This window comes from Carcharodon carcharias, chromosome 11, assembly GCF_017639515.1.
Source record: "Carcharodon carcharias isolate sCarCar2 chromosome 11, sCarCar2.pri, whole genome shotgun sequence".
Lineage (NCBI taxonomy): Eukaryota > Metazoa > Chordata > Chondrichthyes > Lamniformes > Lamnidae > Carcharodon > Carcharodon carcharias.
This window is the reverse complement of record NC_054477.1, coordinates 69,028,204-69,050,572: the sequence shown is the minus strand read 5'-3', so window position 1 is coordinate 69,050,572 and position 22,369 is coordinate 69,028,204. Positions and strand designations below refer to the sequence as shown.

At 40.9% G+C, this 22,369-nt stretch overlaps 1 protein-coding gene across 1 annotated transcript in view; it reads left to right on the top strand.

The window, feature by feature from the left end:
- Positions 1 to 11,503, top strand: part of LOC121284040 (GRIP and coiled-coil domain-containing protein 2) — a 78,219-nt gene extending 66,716 nt beyond the window's left edge. Inside the window, exons 20-23 of the mRNA XM_041199003.1 lie at positions 208 to 402; positions 1,059 to 1,198; positions 4,877 to 5,078; positions 6,971 to 11,503. Of these exons, the coding sequence (XP_041054937.1) occupies positions 208 to 402; positions 1,059 to 1,198; positions 4,877 to 5,078; positions 6,971 to 7,038 (605 nt within the window). The 3' untranslated portion in view covers positions 7,039 to 11,503. The remainder of the gene's footprint in view (positions 1 to 207; positions 403 to 1,058; positions 1,199 to 4,876; positions 5,079 to 6,970) is intronic.
- Positions 11,504 to 22,369: the final 10,866 nt, after the last annotated feature.

The following is a 22,369-nucleotide window of genomic DNA, read 5'->3' as shown; positions in this document are numbered from 1 at the left end:
AACAAAGACTAACATATTCTGATTGTATACTATGCCACTTTGAGGAGATAAGAATGATTTTGATCTCATCCTTTACAACGTCACCCATCACATCTTGTATGAATTTCCATAGTGTCCATTTAGTGTTACAAGTAGCAATTCTTTTTCTCATGTTACACATCACCATGTGGAAGAACCAGTATGATTTTCCCCTTTTTTTTGCCTAAGATCCTCCACCACTTGAGCCACCAGGGAAGATTTTGCGTGACCGAAGAAATATGGACATATCCGTATTAGATTTAAATTCCATTGACCGTGGAGAAGGAGAAGGAATGGAGATGACTGAAACAGAGTCGGTATCTTCTACAAATACCCAAGTTGCATCTCTTGAGCAATTGCTCACTTCCCCTGAGACTGTGTTAGGTTGGTTGACAGTTGTGAATTTGCAACAGACCTAGAATTGTCATTAATATGTAAACTTGTCTTTTCAGACTACTATATTTGTACATGTCTGACATAAAAATGATCAAAAGATTTAAGGCCGTAAACTTAGTCTTGTACTTTCTGCCATAGCGATTAATTATTTTACAGAAAATTATTTCATTTTTAGTTTATTATATTTAATTACTTTTTTGGTATAAAGAAGGGCAACCATCCTTAAAACCTACTAAATGGTTCTTATTTGTCTGAAATAGTATTCTTTGCCTCTCAAAACTGCTATGGAAGGCAAACATTTTCTCAACAAAAGGAAAGGAAATAATAAGGATAAACCATTTGGGGCCCCACTTCTATGCTTCCTAAAGTTTAGATTGAGAACGGTATTAGTAGATGTCTAGAAACATGTCAACTGCTTTTGCTCTCAATCAACAACAGTGTAAGTTATGGAGGGAAGGAAATTGGGAGAAGTATAAAATTGTAAATTAAAAATACCTGCTAAACCTACTTGATTTGAATTGAGGAATTAGGAAAACTATTATTGGTTTTCTCTTGGGGAAAAAGGCTTAAGAAAAGCAACTAAAATATTTCTATATCTAGGTTAACTGGAAAATTGTCCTTACTGTTCCATTGATGATTTGCAGATGTTCCTCAATGGCAGCCAGAGCCAACCAAGGAGGAAATAACACAGAAATTAAGCACAGCTACTAAGAGTATTGACCATTTAAATGGGCTTCTACGTGAGACTGAAGCTACTAACGCCATCCTTATGGAACAAATTACGGTGGGTCCATGCACACAGTGGAATGGAGCACTAAAGTAACTGGCTAAATGGTGCAAGATCCATTTATTTTGAAGAATTTGTTCATGGAGTATAAAATGAAATGTGCTTCAGTTCTTTAATGAATCTGATATTTGTTTGAAGTTATCTTCATTTGATGCCAGGAGAGAGAATCATATGCAAGTAGGTTGACTTTTAAGATTATGTGGTCAGATGTGTATTCCTGTCTTGAAGTTAGTGTTTAAACCTAGAAGCTGCAGTCTGTTAGAATAGATATCTTCTGAAGAAGATAAGAATGAGAGAGGCCATTCACAAAACTAGATGGGAATGTGTGTTGTGTGGATGATGCAAAGAGGCTTCAAGGGGATTTGGACAGGCTTAGTGACTGGGCAAGAACATGGCAGATGGAATATAATGTGGATAAGTGTGAGGTTATCCACTTTGTTAGGTGGAACAGAGGTGCAGAATATTTCTTAAATGGTGAAATTGGGAAATCCAAAGAGTGTCTTTGTTCATAAGTCACTGAAAGCTAACATGCAGGTGCAGCAAGCAATTAGGAAGGCAAATAGTATGTTTGCCTTAATTGCAAGAGGATTTGAGTACAGGAGTAAAGATATCTTGCTTCAATTGTATAGGACCTTGGTTAAACTGCACCTGGAATATTGAGTACAGTTTTGGAACCTTCCTAAGGAAGGATATACTTGTCATAGAAGGAGTGCAGCAGAGCTTCATCAGACTAATTCCTGGCATGGTGGGAATGTCCTATAAGGAGCGATTGATGAGACTCTGCCTGTATTATCTAGAGTTTTGAAGAATGAGAGGTGACCTCATTGAAACTTACAAAATTCTTAAGGGGCTGGACAGGGTTGATGCAGAAAGGATGGCTCCCCTGGTTAGGTGGTTTAGAACCAGGGGAAACAGTCTCAGAATAAGGGGCAAGCCTTAGGACTAAGATGAGGAGTTATTTCTTCACTGAGAGGATTGTGAATTTTTGGAATTATCTGCCCCCGAGGGCTGTGGAATTTTAGTCATTTGAGTATGTGCAAGACAGAGATTGATAGACTTCTAGAGACTAATGATATCCATAGGGATATGGGGATAGTGTGGGAAAATGGTGTTGAGATGGATGATCAGCCATGATCTGGTTGATTGGCGGAGCAGGCATGAGGGGCTGAATGACTTACTCCTTCTCCTAAGCTTCTATTCCATCCACCTATAATTAGCCACAGTCCACAAGGGGTCATAATCATCTCTCTCTTTCTTCACTGAAATTCTGCATGCCGCTGTCATTCTGCCCTCCATCCAGTTTCTGATGATGTCCACCCAACCTGCCCTCTCCAACCTGGCCTCTTCTTTCCTGATGTTTCACCTTTGTTATGACACAGCAGTTGGTAAATGCTGAGTTGTTTAAATCTCAGAGGGAAACTTGAACAACTATCATAACCAATATTTTCAATTGGTATGTTTGAGAAGCAGCTCTGAATTCAGTAAAAAGACCACCAAGCCTCGAGGGTTTTTATATAAAACTAAATTAAACATTGTTTAAGTTATTGATAAATTAATAACATACGCATGTCTACAAATTACAACCATCATAACTTTTAAACTAACTCCCAAATTAATCACTCCCAGGTAAATCTTCACCAAGGCAACAATAATCCATAGACTTTAAACACACCAGGCAAAGCACATTTGACCTTATGAATTCAAAATGAGGTTCCTTGCAATTTGGTTCCTTTGCAGACAGTTGTTGGCTTTCAGACTGGTTATATCTTAAATGCCTCTGACTTACACACACAAACTCCTTTTTAAACCTAGCTTCCTCTTTGAAAGTACATTTTTAATATTACTAGGTTTTTTAATTTAACCTCTCCTAACAACAATACTTTCATTCCACCTATTTTATTAGTAATATAAACACATTGCTTGGCATCTCCCAACTAGGTGCAAGATTTTACACATTCTTTTGAATGGTTTATTCCACTAAAGCAAATTCACACTTTACCTTCTCCTCCTTAAGTTTATCTAATTAACATCTGAAACTTCTATACATCAAAGCACCCAGACTAGCTGGCTTTAATCCAGTTAAGACACACATAGACACAGACCCTACTATACCAATTTAAAAATAATTTCCAGTAACATTATAGACATTAATATTTCATCATGACACCTTCTTGTTGCCAACACCAGGCTCTCACTCCAGTTATCCTACAGACACATTCATTGGATCTTTGCTTTGTCCAGCTGATTCTAAGGACCTTTCACCTGAGCCACATGAAAGGCCTTTCATCTCAACTTAATTCATCCTGTGTTTCCTTTGTATCATGGTAGCCAGAACTGGACATAACACTGAAGGGTTCATGTCGTTAATAAACAAAAATATAAGTTTTTTTTTTCATGTTACCTCTAGTGCTTGGTAATTATTTTTATTATTAAGAACTTAAACTTCATACAAAGAAACATAGCTTTTTTATTGTCATGGACTTTGAATGAGGTAAAATTCTGAACCAATTTACACAAAATTCCACGTTTTCAAAGATTTCTTATTATTCTGCATAGGGTTGAATTATACACTGAGGGTGGGCTCCCCGCACCCCAGTGTAAAGTTTGGGGGTGAGCCCACCTCCATTTGGCCAGCTTGCCCCACTTTAATTTTTCAAAAACACCCTTAGATTGCTCTCCCCCAATGGCCCCATAAACCCTGGCAACCACCCCCCTCGCCAATCCCAAACATTTGCAAACTTTTGATCCATTTGCAGCGTGCCTCATCGCCTGACAGTAGCCGCCACTCCCCACTGGCGCCAAAGGTACATTGAGAGCTGCTGGCTTCTGACCCACAGCTCTCAGCAGGATATGCTGCTCAAAGGTAGCAACCCCACCTCCAGCCTATCAACATTGAATTGGTTATTAAATGACTGTGGGACAGCTGTTCCTTCCCTAGGTGAGCAACCCCCGCCCCACTGATTTTTTTTTAGCCGGGTGCACAGGGACCACAGCGCACCGCATAATTCAGCTCATGCCTGATCCTGCTCCAAACACTGGTGTACTCCCTGGATTGACGAATGGATGAGGTTTTGACAGTTTGAGAGCTTGTTTTGGCTGAGGTTAACCTGCATATCAGAAATGGATTTGCATTGGTGTCTTCAGACGTTTAGGAAGAGCACAGCAGTTAATTGATCTGACCTAACTTCTTTTAGCAATTGTTTGATACAATTTGGTAACATTTCTCTTGGTCATAAGCAAAGTCAATGAATTGGATGTTTCAACACCTCATATCCACACAGTACTTTCCACTAGGAGTCACAGGCTAGCAATTGGGCACAAATCCTGGCTGAGGTACTGAGGCCAATTACAATGCCCCAAATGCTGCCCTGACTGAGATGAGCTCATTCAATTACTTAGCATAAAAATTATTTTGTTTTAATTCAAACTTTGTCCTGAAAAATTGAATTACCCTTTAAAATGACAGTGCCAAATTCACAAGCAAAAAACCCATTATCTTTATTATAACTGGACTTCTGCCAATGTGAAAAAAGACAGCTGTGAAATCTGACCTGGGGCTTTGTGAAGTAACAGAAAATGTTATAACCCGTGGAATGCTCAAGTTCATTGGATGCTCCTTCCTGATTGTGTTCTGACTTGATATGCAATGTAAAGGAGTCTTCTTTTACCACATAGCTGCTGAAAAATGAAGTGAGGAGGCTAGAAAGGAACCAGGAACGTGAGAAGTCTATCGCAAACCTGGAGTATCTGAAGAATGTTATGTTAAAGTTCATATTCCTAAATGCAGGCAGTGAGAGGCAAAGCCTGCTCCCAGTAATTGACACCATGTTACAACTGAGCCCAGAGGAGAAAAGTAAGCTGGCTGCTATAGCTCAAGGTAAAGTTTGAAACTTAACGAAACTCCATGCTGCATGTTTCTATAAGTGAGGACTCCGAACAGCTTGTGAACAATCATTTGCATCTTAAATCGGTGGTTTTCAAACTTTTCTATGTGTAGTACCCTTGCAAATATTGGCCTGGATTTTCAGTGACAAACTGCATTAAGCATTCACTACACAAATGCTCACAGACATTCTTTGGGCTTTTGCACTAGAACTTGCAGTTGTTCAAGAGCCAAAACAGCTCTACAGTGGATCTAGTTGCTGCTTGAACAAGGCAAGCAACCGTGTATTTCCTTGGCCACCCCCAGCTCTTTCCCCATGACCCTGTAAATTGGTACGCTTCAAGTACATGCCCAATTTTGCCATTTGAAAATTCTTGTAGAATCTCCTTTCACCACCCTTTCAAATAATATGTTACAGTTCTACTACTTTATCAGTTATTTTGAAATATGACCTCTGGTTATTGACCCCTTGGCAGATGAAACAGTTACTTTCTATTTGTCCTATCATAGCCCCTTATTAGGCAGGATTTTGCAGTCAGCTCTCAGTAGTGAAAGAACAGCACCAGCCGTACATTACATTTACACATGCCCACAGACATTCTATGGGGTTTTGCACTCAAACTTGCTGTAATTAGAAAGCTGTTTGGGTGCAGGGCCCTCTACTGGGGATCTGGGACCTGTGTGAACATGGCAAGCAACTGTGTATCTCTTCAACCAATCAAATTTGAGAATTGTTACTGAGCACTGCAATGCCTGAATCAGGAAGTAAAAGTTAGGATCGTAAATTCAATGGCAAACCATGTACAAAAACCAAAAAAAAAACATTTGAGAGAGAGAGAAATAAGAACCAGAAAATATTTAGAAATTTACATTTCAATTTTTATAAATCTACAACTATTTTTAAAGCCTGAGAATATTAGACTCCATACTTATAAAAGTTCGTTTTCAGTGCCGGAGATGCTGTCTGGCAATAATCGAGACTTATCATAGTAAAATACACAAATTTGAATGACATTTTTAGTGAATAGATACCACAACTGGCCTGATGTTTTTACTCCAAATTTCGGACCGTTGACTCATCCCAGGGACCAATCCAAGCATTGTCTGCTACCCAAAATGCCATTATTGCAGAAAATCTATTTTTATTAATATGTATAGTACGGAAGGAACATAGTGCCAAAAATTCAGAAATTTCATCATCTGGAAGCACTTTCCCTAAAATTTGAGTTCACCAGTCTAAAGACTTAAAGAAGGAAGCTTTGTATCGAAGTATGCAATATTCTGTGCTTGGACAGGAAAAAGAAGGTTCACGCTTGTTTCTCACATAGTGAATTCTCAGTCTTTTGTGGGAGAGATGCTTTTTTCCAAATGGAAAATGATGAGAAGGCAAATCAGCCTACATCTCCCTCATCTACTGGCTGAAGGGCAAAATAACTAACTCATGGGAGATTTTTGTCGATGGTACAGGAGATTTAGCAGTCAGGGAAAAACTAACATTAAAATTTTACAATTTTATTTTGCTTGCTTATTGACTTCTCTGAAGTTAGCTTGTGCTGCCAAGGATAGTGAAGGATCAAGCAGAAACCCCGTGCTGCCCTTAAAGTGTGTGTGGTTGGTTGGTTGGACAGAGAAAGTCAGTGAGTCCTATATCTACCTGTAATTGTGCATTTCCAAAATTTGCAAGCAGCATTGGTTGTTTGCAAGTGTGTTACCCACTTGCTAGACCAAGGATTTTGCATGATGAGCAGTTTTTCCTGTTCAACCAAACAAAGCTACATGAAGTCATGCCATTTTCATTGTTTCCCTACCAACTTGCATAGTTTCCACCTCCTAATTTTAAGGTAGGCATCATTACATTCATTAATTTAGGTTTGTTTTATTTTTAGGAGAAGATGAAAGCACTTCACGATCATCAGGTTGGGCTTCATATTTTCATGGCTGGCCTGGACTGTGATAAAGATCGATGGGGCAAGATATTTAAGTTGACATTCCAGCCTTTTCATGAAGAGAAGACAGTTGTTGGCTTTGTGGAGAGGAAATCTGCCTTATGACCAACTTATTCTCAAAAGTTATTTGTCTACTGTGTTTCCTATTTGGCTTGTAAATACCTTTATTCACTATTTATTTTCTTCTACTTTTACAACACTTTTGGGAAGTACTTGCAACTGGAAGGAGAAATTTTAAGGTGACTTGCGCAGAAAGTTTATTGATCTTTAAGTTTGAATTCTTGATGAATTTTATTCCAATAATGTGAAAGCAATGTTACTATTCAGCTGATGACAGCTAAGCATGATGAGCTCACTTATATACTATTGTAAAAAGAGTCTAATGATGTTTGGAGTTGTCTTATATAAAATTATCTTATGGAAGTGATAATTTAGACAAAGCAAGAGCTATTCAACTAAAGTTGATTTCTGGAACTAAATATTTTGTGTTTAAAAGGTGAATGGAATGTAAAAATTGTTTATAGATATTCAAAATTAAGAGTTTACAAGAACTTCTTGACTTTGTACATATTATAAAAGTTGCAAATTTAAGTCTGGGCACTATATAGGTATAAAAGTATGGAATTCCATTGGTAATGGGATTATATATGTATATCATCACACCAGTATAAAGCTTCTTGGCAAATCAGTCTTGTCTTCATTGGGGTCAGCTGTATATTTGAAGTTGTTTAACTTCTATGAGCAAACGGTGATCTAAATGGAGTGAATCAACACCAATAGTAAACCATGTTGGAAAATGTAGAGAAATCAAAGTGATGCTCACCGAAAGGATTGAAGGATTTGCATACTATTGACAAGGTAAAGATTCAGTGGATTTCTGAAACCTCAAAAGGCTGTTGATTTATTTCGTAGTTGTATGAAACTTATACCAGTAAGTTTTGAGTTTTTCAGTCAAGGGATCAAATTAATTACTCGTAAATATATACCATGTACTTTATTCCTTTACATTTTCTGGAAATATACACCTATATGTTGCACAATTTGGGAAATGAAGATTCTTCTTTAAATTTTTATTGTTTATATCTATGAATACAAAACCTATCTGATTTCTCCATTTCCCAGATTTCCATTAGCCACTCACTAATGATGACCAAAAGGCCAGAAACTCATCTTGCTGCCTCAGCATCAAAGAACTAAAAAGTGTGAGAGAACAGCAAGGTGATAGGTCTCCTGATTTTCCCCTTTCATCGCCTAAATATATCTACAATTCCCTAGTTAAGTGAATTTTCAGCTCTGATGAGCTACTTTTTATTGTGGCACTGTATAGTCCCAATTGATTACCATGGCCTGTTAGAAACAATGTGCAGGGTTACAGGGAAAAGGCAGCAAATTGGCACTAAGTTAAAATGCTCAGGGAGCCTGTGCAGACACGATGGGCCTCCTACACCATAATTCTGTGATGAGCCACTGATCATCTCTCTCAACTAAACTGGGGAAGGGTGTACTGTTTGTACATATACAAATTAAGAAATTTGAACATTAATCTCAAAGGTTTTTAATTGCTTTTGCAAGCTTGTAAGTAGATTTTCAACTGTAGTCCACATACATTTTTGGCTCATACTAATTAAGCAATCTCCGTCACAGCTGTAATTTACCACTGACTATTGGGTTCTTTAATAAAACAAGAACAATTTTATTCTGGTGAATCAATATTTTTGCTATATAGATATTTTTGGAATGTTAGAACTAGAACACAGTTCTTTAGCTTGACAACTCCAATAGTATTCAATGTTTTGCCTATTTTCTTCATGATGAAATCTGCGCCTACATTGTAAGACCATTTAAAACCCGCTCAATCCTCATGCCAACGTAGTCTTTGAAAGCCAACTATTTGTGGACTTTGTGAATGTCCCATATAATATGAAAATTCCCAGGACTGTAATCAGTCTGCCTCGTGGTGCAGATAATATTCTTACAGCATGTTTATAATGAATTTTGTCTTGTGTATATAAAAGGGTACTAGGGAATGAAAATATTTGAGTTTCTTTTGATTCCGTTAATTTAAATTCCATCTTCATTGACAAATTGAGTAATACACTGTGTTTGCAATTTGTGAGATGACTAGTACTAAGGGAAGCTGCAATAAATGTAGAATCAACATGTAAAATGCTACAGCTTATGTGAACTCAAATAATAGCCTGTGAAGATTTTGGTGCATATTTTAGTTTCTTTTCATGAGGGTTGTTTTGTGTGTAATTTAAAGATTAGAGTTTTCTGATAAATTTCCCTTTCAAAATCATGCTCTGTTTTCCCAGAAGACTAATTTGCCAATCAGAGCCGATTATTAATTGCTATTATATAACTTTGTTCTACGTAATGGCTTTCCAGCTAATTCTGTAAAGCTAAAACTGCCTGTTCAATTCATTGCAGTCTTGTTGAGAAAAAAACTTTTTCATGCTTCAGCATTTTTCATTTTAATTTTTGAATGTTTTGCCTGTAATTTACAAATATTGTAACAAGCTGAACATTCTAGTTTGAGATCCCTGTTTTAAAGGTAGTAGTGGTGTGTTGATTAGTAAATGGTAATAGTCTGTCCACTTATACGTTTCGGGGACTGTGTTGTAATACTTATACCACTTATGAATTTTGGGTGCACTTTCTCAGATTTTCCAAGTTCGAATATAATGTATTTCTCTCTGGGAAAGGCTCCAGCAACTGACTAATTTATATGCTGCCGCTTAACTACATCATCTGCCAATATGAGGTCTACTTCCACATATACACATATACATGACAACCAGCACCAATTCTCAACCCTCTCACTGTTTGTTTGCTATCCATTCTTAAATGAGCCATAACTTGCTCCATGTAAAATGTCTGCACCCTCACTACCAACTACACCTCCCTGTGTACTGTCTCAGGCTGCACCATAATTGTCAGCCATGGTGCCTCGTCCCAAATTCAGACGTTCTTGTCACACTTGCATCTGTGACATTACCTACCTTAGCCTATCTCCTGCTGAAATCCTTCAGACTCCAATACTTTACAGACTAGTCTCCAAGCCATCAACTTCTACAAACTTCATGTCTCATAACTCTACTGCATCTATGCTATACAGCACCAAGTGCCATTCATCTGTATTCACTGGCCTACTCTAGTTCCCTGGCCTCCAAATTTAAAGACCAATTCTCCTGCTTAAATCTTTCCATGGCTTTACCTCTCCATAACCTCCACCAGCACCTGAATGTGCATTCCTCTGATGGAAGTTTCTATTGCATTTTCTACTAGAAGTGTGTATGTATATGTAATAATTAACCACTGATTTTTTACTCTGCCTTCATGGAGAAGCTGATGTGCAAATCATGAGACACAAATATTTGTGTATTATGGTGGAGACCTTTCAAAAAAATTAGTGTTTCTAAATTGTTGATCTTTATTAACCCCCCTATCTAAAATTAGAATTGAAGAGGCAACTTGACTCGAATTGAAAATGTCTTATTGTCTCTAGAATGAGCCAAGTAGTACAGCAGAAAGTTTAACATTTCCTTACCTTTTAATGGTTGTTATAATTTTATAGATTTTATGACCAACACCAGCCCAAATAACTGAGAGGATGGAGAAATGGAAAGTAGGTATCCTTAAAAAGACAGCCTGACATAATTTTACCAGTCTGGGCTGCTATGCCATCAAGGTAAAATGAAAATTTTCAGTTTGCACTTTCCACAATATCTGACTGGGGTATTGCTGAAAAAGGTGACATGCCATTAAAGTTTTCTCTTAGTATGATTCTTAGCACAATCAGTGTTGTTCAGCAAGTGCTGTCTAATCACGGAATCACTTCTCATGTTGGACGTGTTCTGAGTTTTAAAAGCACGTGTTGGTTGAGTACAGTCAGTATTCTGCCATTTGCGAACAGCCGAAGGCATGTGCTATTTGGTACAATCTGCCAGTCATCGGGATGTATGGCTGACGTACCAGGCATCGCACCGGCACTGAAATTCATATACCACATTGCTAATTTGTGTGGTAAGCAGAACATTTATTTGGCTTGATGGCAGCATCCTGTTAGTGGAAAATACCACGTGTTGCTACTGCATAGTTGCAGCGTGAAATGGCTTGTTTCACCTACTGCTCAAATTTTTGAGATACCTTATCCTTCTGCGGTAATTAGAAGTAAACTTGGGTCTGAAACTGGTGGCCTTGGGCCCATTTGTGAGTATGAGAGAGACACAGCGAAACGCACACCTGTTGCATTCTCTATCGTGACACCTTGACCAGAGTCAATTGCCAATCAATCAGCACCCTATTTTCATGCAGTATAAATTGATGCTACCTGTTAAATTTGGTATTCTTGCATCTGTCCTGATGAGTACAAGACAAAAAGTTCAACAGTGCCTTTTTTTTTCAGCAATGCTCAAGTTCTGTACTACCAACTGACCAATTAATACCTGATTAAAAAGATTGGCTTATAAACTCTGGGTACTGTACACAGTTCAGATTTGTGTTGTTGCATGAGGCTGTGTAGATTTGTAAAATGACTACAGGTAAGATTGATGCGCAATCATCCATTTTGTCAACAGCAAGTTACTTTTGATTTTTTAAAGAGATGGCCAGTTATACTACCATATCTATGCCTACCCTCATTATTACATCCTTCCTTGACAGGTTTTTTAAGCATTTCACAATTGCATTACACCACTTCATAAATTAGTCCTCATAACTATTATTTTTGGTGACTTGTGAACTAGATCCATCTGAGACTTAAACATATAGTAATACAAAAAATCCTTTATTTAAAAAAAACTGCAAACATAGTTTTTGTTTTTCCAATGTTCAGTCTCTCCTGAATACAGAAACCCATAGTTCCACAATCACTAGCAACTTCCAATAGCTCATGCAACTGGCCATTCTTTATTGGCGAGCCTAAGTTGTGAATGCCAGCAGTTTATTTGACGATGGGGATTTATTTTATTCATTCATGGGATGTGGGTATTGCTGGCTGGGTCAGCATCTATTGCTCATCCCTATTTGTCCTTGAGAAGTTGGTGGTAAGCTGCCTCCTTGAACTGCTGCAGCCTATGGTGTAGCTACATCCACATTGCTGTTAGGGAGGGAATTCCAGGATTTTGACCCAGCAACAGAAGGAACAGTGATATATTTCCAAGTCAAGATGGTGTGGCTTAAAGGGGAACTTCCAGGTAGTGGTGTTCCCATTCATCTGCTGCCCTTGTCCTTTGAGACCAGAGATCTTCACTATTTTTCAAGCAAGGGCCACTTTAGCAAAACGTTCTGCAATGTGAGAGCCACATCAACTACTATCATAATGGCTATTGCCGGATTTGCTCTCACGATAGCACAAAGGAAGAAAGGACATTAATTGAAAAGCAGAGTACATTGTTCTTTCGGGGGATTGCAGGCTTGAAGTGGACGGACTTGGCGATGCCTCAGAGCTAGGATGAGGGATTTACCAGCAGAGTGTGCTCTCTCCTGGTGAGCTGGTGGCGCACTCTTGTACACCACAAACTACTGCGATGACGGCTGCCCCTTGAACACTTCGGGTAGCCAACTGTATTGAAATGCCAAGTGGCGCCTGCCTAGGTGGAGGCAGATGTCCGTATCGGCTCACTCCTGTAGGAGCGGGCATGTTTCCAAGATACAAACGGATCTCACTGTCAGTCCCACACACGCTCACGCTCTCACTCTCACTCACTCACTCATTCCTGGGGACTCTCGCTCTCACTGCCACACACTAGCTCGTGGTCTCACTCTCACACACGCACACTCACTCACTCACACTCAGCAGTCAGCCGCTTGCTCACTGCCAACACCCCCCCTCCCCCAGCCCCCTTAACCATGACCCGGGGCCCTGCTCTACAGAGGCTCACTCCCAGACCTCTCAGCAGACTCTCCTCCCCAGGACCCCAGTACTCCGCTCCACTGCACTCTGCTCTCCTGGTTGGATGTGCCGGAGCTCCGTTTCAGCAGCACCACGCCACTGGTCGGGGAGCTGCTCTTAACATCGATGGGAGCTTGTAGGCTTTGCAATGAAGAACGCTTCTAGACGATAGCAATCGTGGGTTTGGAAGTTGCTGTCTAAGGAGCCTTGGTGAGTTCCTACTGTCTTTCTTGTAGATAGTACGCACTGCCACTCTGCAGTGGTGGTGGAGGGAGTCAATGTTCATAGATAGGGTGCCAATAAAGCAGGCTGCTTGTCCTGGATGGTGTTGAGCTTCTTGAGTGTTGTTGGAGCTGCATTCATCCAGGCAAGTGGAGACTATTCCATCACACTCCTGGTCATGTAGATGGTGGACAGGCTTTGGGGAGTCAAGAGGTGAGTTACTCATCGCAGGATTCCTAGCCTCTAAGTCTGCTCTTGTAGCCACAGCATTTATATGGCTAGTCCAGTTCAGTTTCTGGTCAATGAGAACCCTAGAATATTGATAGTGGGAGATTCAGCTGTGGTAATGCCATTGAATGTCATGGGGTAATGGTTAGATTCTCTATTGTTGAATACGATCATTGCTTGGCACTTGGGCACTTGTGTGATGCGAATGATACTTGCCATTTGTCAGCCCAAGCCTGGATTTTGTCTGGGTTTTGCTGAACTTGGACATGGACTGCTTCAGTATCTGAGGAGCTGCAAATGGTGCTGAACATTGTGCAATCGTCAGCAAACATCCTACTTCTGACCTTATGATGAAAGGAAGGTCATTGATGAAGCAGCTGAAGATGGTTGGGCCGAGGACATTACGCTGAGGAACTCCTGCAGTGATATCCTGAAACTGATAACACACACAACAACGTTCCTTTGTGCTAGGTTGGACTCCCACCAGTGGAGAGTGTTCCCCCGATTCCCATTGACTCCAGTTTTGCTAGGGCTCCTTGATGCAATGCTCAGTCAAATACGGCCTTAATGTCAAGTGCAGTCACTCTCACATTACCTCTGTAGTTCAGCCCTTTTGTCCATGTTTGAACCAAGGCTGTAATGATGTCAGGAGCAGAGTGATCCTGGCGGAACTGAAACTGAACATTAGTGAATGGCCTCTAGCAGATGAGCCCAATTCTGCATGTGTGTGTGAGTGAGTGAGTAAATACTAAGGTTTTCTAGCATACCTTAGATGATTAACAAGACATTGTAGTTGATTGAGTCAATCTCACAATAAACACTATTTCCTAACATGTCCTTCATGGGATTATGTATACAAATAAGCTAAGTGAACCCAGCCAAGAGACATGTTTCACTCTATGACACTGCCGGTTTTTTACCACTATTCAACTGCATTCTAATATTCTTTAAAGCTGGAATTGTGTTGACATTCAGTAAAACTCATCCAGATATGTGACAGGCAAGGTCACATTACTTAAAATCAAGCATCTGATCGGTTTAAGAAACACTTTTGAAATGGAATTTAGCCAATTGTTAACATTTAACATAATTAGATGAGGAAAAATGGCAGGTGAAACTCTGATGCAATGTTGCATGTCAGAAAATGGAATCATACTGAACTTGGGTGCTTTGTTCTAATTTTCCCATTTTCCTTATGTTTACCCAACCCTTTCTGGTTGATTGTTATTCTTTCCTCCACAGGAGTCAAAAACTAATTATTATCAAACATAATTTATTTCTATCAAAAATCAATTTGATTTTTAGATTATCTTTTAATGAATGAAATTGCAATTACTACAGCAAAGAGAAGAGCCTTGCTTCCTAAGCAGTAAGTAAACTCTAGCTCAGATCAGAACAAATTTCATGCAGTCAGTTGATCCTGGATTTAATCCACAGTCTGTGCTAAACTAGCTAATCCTTACTCTCACCTCACCGCTGGAGTTTAGCTCTTTCGGCCACGTTTGTTAAGAGTTCTACTTTTGGCCTCAGCACACCTGGCTTGTTCAGGTGAAATTGGTCAGAGTGCCTGCTTTTCAAATTATCCTGAAAGTATGTGAGGTGTGTTTGATGCCGACTGGGTGCAGCTTGGTCATGATGCTTCTCAGATTCAAAAGGCCTGATGACCAGGAAGCATCATAGAACAGTAGCCCAGGCACGGAATTATCTCCATCATGAGTAAGAGAGCAGAAAAAATTGACAAGAGAAGTATGTCATAAAATTAGATGATTAAAAAGTTAATTTTCTAAAAATGTAACACTTAGTATCAAAAATAATGCGGAAATGAAGTTGAATCTGAGGATGAACTAAAAAAGATGTACCAAATTATTATTTTCTGGAAATATCCACCAGTGAAAACTGGTGTCATCCTACATAGGAAGTTCCACAGAAATGTAATGGCTTGGTCAAAGCTCAGCACCATCCAGGACAAAGCAGTCCACTTGACTAGCATCCCACCCACCACCACAAACATTCACTCCCTCCACCACTGGCCCATAATGGCAGCAGTGTGTATTATCTTCAAGAAGCACTTCAGGAACTCATCATAGCTCCTTTGACAGTGCCTTCTAAACCTGTGACATTATTACCGAGCAGGACAAGGGCAGCAAACACATGGGAACACCACCACCTACACAAACCCCTCCAAGCCACCTGACTTAGAACTTTATCACCATCCTTACTTGTTGCTGGGTCAAAATCCTGAAACTCCCTAAAAGCACAGGGGGTGTACCTACACCACATGGACTTCACACTTCAAGAAGGCAGCTCACCACCACGTTCTCAAGTTCAATTAGAAATTGTCAACAAATACTGAGCTTGCCCGTGACACACACACTTTGAACCTACAAAAAATAAAATCACTTGTATTAACATACTATTGAGGCTTAAAGCAGGCTTGTTCAACCTGTGGGCTGGATTATGGTCCCCAAAACCATTCTATCTGGCTCCAGGAGTCACTGTTCAAAATGCCCGTCAAAGAGGTAAGTAAAGTTAAAGATTTTGCAAGGGCTGCTCCTCCAACCATAGGCTGTTACCCTCCCCTGTTTGCCTATCAGCAGCAAATGTAAACGAATAGTGATCACCGGTGGCAGCAAGTATGCTGCAGAGAGGATTTTGGGCAGGGGTGGGGGGCAGACAGAGAAGTTGCTGTGGGGCTGAGGGGAAAGAGGGAGGCTGTGGGGCCTGGGGAGAGAAGGTGCTGCAGGGCCCAGGGAGAGAAGGAGGCTATGGGGCCCGGGTGGGGAGTGAAGAGACTTGCTACCAGGGGTGTGAGGGAGAGGGACACAGTGAATGTGTAAGTGAGAGGGAGAGAATGAGTGTGTGCCTATGTGTGTGAGAAAGGGAGAGAGTGACTGTGTGTGAAGAGAGAGAGGGAGAGAGTGAGTATGTGTGTGTGTGTGAGAGAGTAAGTGTGTGTGAGAGACAAAGGGAGAAAGTGAGCGTGTGAGAGAGGGAGAGAGAGTGTGAGGGAGAGAATGAGTGTGTGAGACAGAGTATGTGTGAGTGAGAGAGTGTGTGTGTGTGTTATGGCACAGCTAATGATAAATGTTGAGCTGCCCAAATCCCAAAGGGAAGCTTGAAACAGCTTCCAAAATGTTTTTTGCAATTTGTATAGTATGAGGAGAGGTTCTGAAATCAGGAGATGATTTTATAGTAGAGTAAACATTTATTAAAATTAAACACATTTACACTTAAACACAGGAATGGTTTCACACAGTAAACAGCACTTTAAAACAGTTCCAAAAGATCTTAATTTAATTACCCTCAGAGCTAACCTTCTCCTTTTCTGTTCAGCAACTATCCTTCTTGATTTTAAAATCTATAGAATTCCAGTAATTTTTACCACAAAGTGCCTTTTACCTTGGGGTGTCCTCCGAGGCCGAGGCAACTGGCTCTCCAGGTCCGGCCTTGTTCATACTGTCTTCTAGGAGTTCTGACCAGCTATCCTGCTGTCTTCTGGGAGATCTAAACAGCCACCCCACATAGACTTCACTATTTCCTTAAATGTGCTCCTTCCCTTTGAACTCTCTATTGTCTCAACTGGTCTCTTTAGAAAAACTTTCTTCCCAGAAATGATTAAACTTGTTCCTTTACTCTAGCTCCTGGACATTAAAAAAATAAACTTACCCCATCTTTACCTTACACCTTTTATAACCTGCATATATGGCCCTTTGAACTAAAACAACTCAATTCAAAACTACTCCTGTACTCCTGTTATTGCTTAATGTAAAACCCTGATTGAATTTCCTCATGGTACATTAATATATCAAAACCACTTCCTACTGTTGGTTTTAGACTCTTGCAGTCACTCTGTCTCTTACTCCAGTTACCATACTTACAATCCCCAACAGCCTGTCTTCCAGTATATAAGAAATATGACAGTGATATTACCAACAGAAAAATATTAAAATTTCTTGTTTTCTTGGCTGTGTAAAAGAGGGGGAGTGTGTGTGTGTGAGAAAGTGAGAGAGGAAGAGAGTCAGTGTGTGTGTGTGTGTGAGGGAGATGGAGAGTGTGTGTGTGTGTCTGGCTCACTCCCAGGCTCAGGATTCTCAGCCACCCTCACTCCCACATACCAACACAAACTCTCACCCACTCTCACAATGGGTGAGGGTGACTGAGTGAGCACCCTGAGACTGGGAGTGAGCCAAACACATATTCTCACCCTCTTACACTTTAATGGTCATTTTTATTAATTACTCTTTTTTTGAAAATTATCAATTTATTGCTTTGACATTGCTTTATTTTTTTCTTTGTTTTTTTTCTTCATACTCAACTTTTTTTGAAATTCATGTATCTTTCTGAAATCTGCTCATCGGCCCCTTGAGTGAGAAAAAAAATGGAAATGTGGCTCCCCAAGCAAAAAGATTGGACAAGTCTGGCTTAAAGGTTTCCAAATTATAAATCCCCAATGATCCCCAATGCCACTGGATTGAAAGCAAGCTAACATCGTACCTATTTTCAAAAAAATCCATTAAAAAGAAGTTGGATAACTACAAATCTAGGTTTGCGAAATAATGGAACTCATCATTAGGAACAACATTGAGGAATGCTTATATTCCAACGTGGCTTCAGAAAGAACAAATCTCCCCTGACTGACCTCTGATATTTTGAGGAAGTAACATCCTAAGAAGGCATAGCATAGTCTAGTTATATATATAACTGGACCTAGAGGTCCAGAAAGCCTTTGATAAAGTTTCACGAGAAAGGTAGCTACACAAATTTAAAACAGTATGTGCCGGGTGAATCTTTGATGTAACAAGGAATTGACAGGGCAGAAGCATCAGGGCCTAATTAAGGAAACAATATTGGGCTGGGAAGATGTACCAGTGGAATGTACCAAAGATTGGTGTTACAGCCCCCACAGGTTCTAATCTACATTATTGACCTAGATTCAAAAATGCAAAGTATTTGCTCATATTTGCAAATTATTTTAAACGGTGACGTGGGGAGGCACTCAAGTCTGACTAAGCAGCTCAGGAATTACAGAGGCACAGCAGCTCAATGCAGTTAAGTGCAAGTTCTTACATATTAGGGAAAATAAGGGAACAAACTTAATGAATGGTATCAAATTAGATAGAAAATGTAGTATAAAGGGCTCATGTTAAATATGTAGTCTACATCATCAGATGTAAGATCTTGTGTCAACAGAGCATGGAGAGAGAGAATTCTATGTGCAGCCTCATGCTAAGCCTGTACTGTACGTAGTTAGAAGGTACAGTTTACCAACAGCAGTATCTGCAGGTCCAGATCCAGATCATAGACAACACCACTAAGACCTACAACGATGAGAGCAGAATTTTAAAAAATTCATTCAAGGTATGTGGGCATCACTGGCTTGGCCAGCATTCAGAGGGCATTCAAGAGTCAACCACATTGCTGTGGGTCTGGAGTCACACGTAGGCCAGACATCAGTAAACCAGATACAATGGTTTCACAGTCGTCGTTAGACTTTTAATTCATCCATCTGTCATGTTGGGATTCAAACCCAGGTCCCCAGAATTTCCGGGTTACTGATCTAGTGACAATATCACTATGCTACTGCCACTGTCTCCCGCTCATAGTGACAGTGGAAAAAATGAGGAAAGAAGCAACAAGTGAAAAGCCCAGTGACTGGAAGAAGTGGCAAGATAAACAACAACAGGACAAGTACAATGAAGAAATTCACCAACGAACTCCAGACACAACTACAGTAAAGGGGAGCTATGAATGAAATCCTGCTTTTACCGGAGTGCTTCCACCATGTGGAAGGCCTGGATCTTCTTTAAAATTCATTCATGGGGTGTGGGCTTCGCTGGCTGGGCCAGCATTTATTGCCCATCCCTAGTTGCCCTTGAGAAGGTGATGGTGAGTTACCTTCTTGAGCTGCTGCAGTCCATGTGGTGTAGATACACATACAGTGCTGTTAGGAAGGGAGTTCCAGGATTTTTACCCAGCGACAGTGAAGGAATGGCGATATATTTCCAAGTCAGGATGGTGAGTGACTTGGAGGGGACCTTCCAGGTGGTGGTGTTCCCATCTATCTGCTGCCCTTGTCCTTCTAGATGGTAGTGGTCATGGGTTTGGAAGGTGTTTTCTAAGGAGCCTTGGTGGATTCCTGCAGTGCATCTTGTAGATGGTACACACTGCTGCTACTGTGCGTCCGTAGTGGAGGGAATGAATGTTTGTGGACATGGTGCCAATCAAGCAGGCTGCTTTGTCCTGGATGGTGTCAAGCTTCTTGAGTGTTGTGGGAACTGCACTCATTCAGGCAAGTGGGGAATATTCCATCACACTCCTAACTTGTGCCTTGTAGATGGTGGACAGGCTTTCGGGAGTCAGGAGGTGAATTACTCATCACAGGATTCCTAGTCTCTGACCTGCTCTTGTAGCCACAGTATTTATATGGCTAGTCCAGTTCAGTTTCTTGTCAATGGTAACCCCCAGGATGTTGACAGTGGGGGATGCAGTGATGGTAATGCCACTGAACATTAAGGGGTGATGGTTAGATCCTCTCTTCTTGGAGATGGTCAAGCCTGGATATTGTCCAAGATTTGCTGCATTTGGACATGGACTGCTTCAGTATCTGAGGAGTTGTGTGTGGTGCTGAAAATTGTGCAATCATCAGCGAACATCCCCACTTCTGATCTTATGATGGAAGGAAGGTCATTGATGAAGCAGCTGAAGATGGTTGGGCTGAGGACACTACCCTGAGGAACTCCTGCAGTGATGTCCTGGAGCTGAGATGACTGACTTCCAACAACCACAACCATCTTACGATGTGCTAGATATGACTCCAGCCAGTGGAGAGTTTTCCCCCTGGTTCCCATTGACTCAAGTATTGCTAGGGCTCCTTGATGCCACACTTGGGTCAAATGTGGCCTTGATATCAAGGGCAATATTTCGGTCGGCGGGCAGGTGAGAGAGTCGACAGTGTGCCTGCTGACAATTAAAAAGCCTTTTTGAGGCCATTAACATGGTATTCAACTGTTATTTTTCACTGCCCCTCCAATGTTATGTTTGGTGGGTGGACGAATTGGGCTGGCTGCCTTTGCTTTTTTGAGGAAACCTCATCTAAGGGTGGGATGAGGTTTCTGATGCTAATTTAAAAAAAATGTTTGCACAGGATTTTCATCTTGTATGTGTTCAGATGACTGTTTCTGATGCGTGGGCATTTTTTCTGGATTTTAAAATCTGTTATTATTGGATTTGAATTCTTCAGCTCCCTGAGGGAACTGTCTGCCTTCAGGAAGCTTTCTGTGAACACGCTCCTGCGCCCATGCTGACCTCAGTGCTCGGCCTCCTCCTGCCCCCACCCTGGCAACACTGAGCTTTTCAGCGTGCCTTTCATGCTGGCTGGCTGTTAATTGGCCAGCCAGCATGAAATTGTGGCTAGGAGCCGACTGCGGGTTGTGGCCCATATCCCAGCCACTCTTGGGCCCCCCAACTGTGCCTGCATGCCGAACTCAAAATCCTGTTCACGTAGTTGCTGCTGCTGTCTTGTAAATAAAATTCAGTGTTTCCACCAAGAAAAGTTGCTTGGAAAATCAACTCTATAACAAACTGGTGACAAGCTTGGGATCAGATCCAGTACTGTCCCTCACCCAGCGATTGTGAGTATCTAAGATAATTAAAAAGAAAGGAAGATATACTCATCTGGGATGACAGTTTGGGAGAAGCGATTCTTCTGAGCCAGGCACAGATGGCTGGTCACAATATATAGAACGTCTTGCGTTCTACTTGCAAGCCAATGAAATTATGAGGGAGGAAAAGAGGAGAGCGATTCTCCTGGGTATTTGTGGGAGCAACACCTATAGTTCAATTTGAAGCCTGATGGCCCCCAGTGCCCGCGATTTGAAGGTCTTCAGTGAATTAGTAGACCTTGTTGTTGCCGGAGGTTCACCGGTAATGGTTGTTGGCTTAGTACAAAGAGGAGACGAGTCAATTCTCTCAACTCTAAATTCGCTTTATTCACGTCATTAGATCATCTACATATAGCTTATATGTCTGGCCAAATATAGACATGCAGTTTACAGCAGGTTATACAGTTTTATACCCAAAACTAGGATCTAACCGCACACCCACTAGGTTTCTCTGACACTCCCTGAGTGGTCACAGAATATAAAAGCTACTACCTGAAAATGAGAGCTGATGCTGGCCAGGTGTTCCATTCTCTCTCTCTTGCATCCCTACGTTGCTGACGTAGGTTCTTCTGCTTCTGCAATGGTTGGTCTCCGGAGTCTCGCTGCTTCCACATCCGAAATCCTTCGTTCTTATTCCGAAATCTTATCTCTCCAAGCAGTGATGTTTCTTTCCCATTGGTTTAGGCCTGCTTGCCTGATCTGTGGCATATTCTCATTGGCTCTCTTCCAAGACTTAGTCAGTATTACCTCGTTCCTCCTTTTCTAAATAAGGACTCATCACATTTCCTTTGTCTTCAAGACACACACTTACTTCAAAACCGGTTCTAGCCAGTTCAGACCAGTGATTGAGCTCAGGTTGTTTCAGGTCAAAAGTTGCTTTTGCCTGTGTCAGCAGTTCAGCTGCAGCACCTGGCCAACATTGTTAAGCGACATTTTCAATCTAAGCCTTCAGTCACAATGCAGAGGTTCAGGTTCAATTCACGGAATAGAGCTCTGGGGGAAACCATTGTTACCTACATGGCGAAATTAAAACAACTAACGGAATATTGTGATTTTGGTGAAACCTTGAATGATATGCTCAGGGATCGTTTGGTCTGTGGCAAGAGGTTTGCTGGCTGAATTAGATCTTGATTTTAAGAAAGCATTAGAAATAGCACTTGTGATGGAATGTATTGTAAGGGATTCACAAGCGATTCAAGGTGCACAAAATGGCACCATTCCCCTAGGTGGGGGGAACAGTCAGTTTAAAGTGGTGCAAAAAGCCGAGACTCCTCCGCAAAACAGTAAACAGCCCCCGCTAATCGAAAAATGAAGAAACAGCTTGGCAGCAAA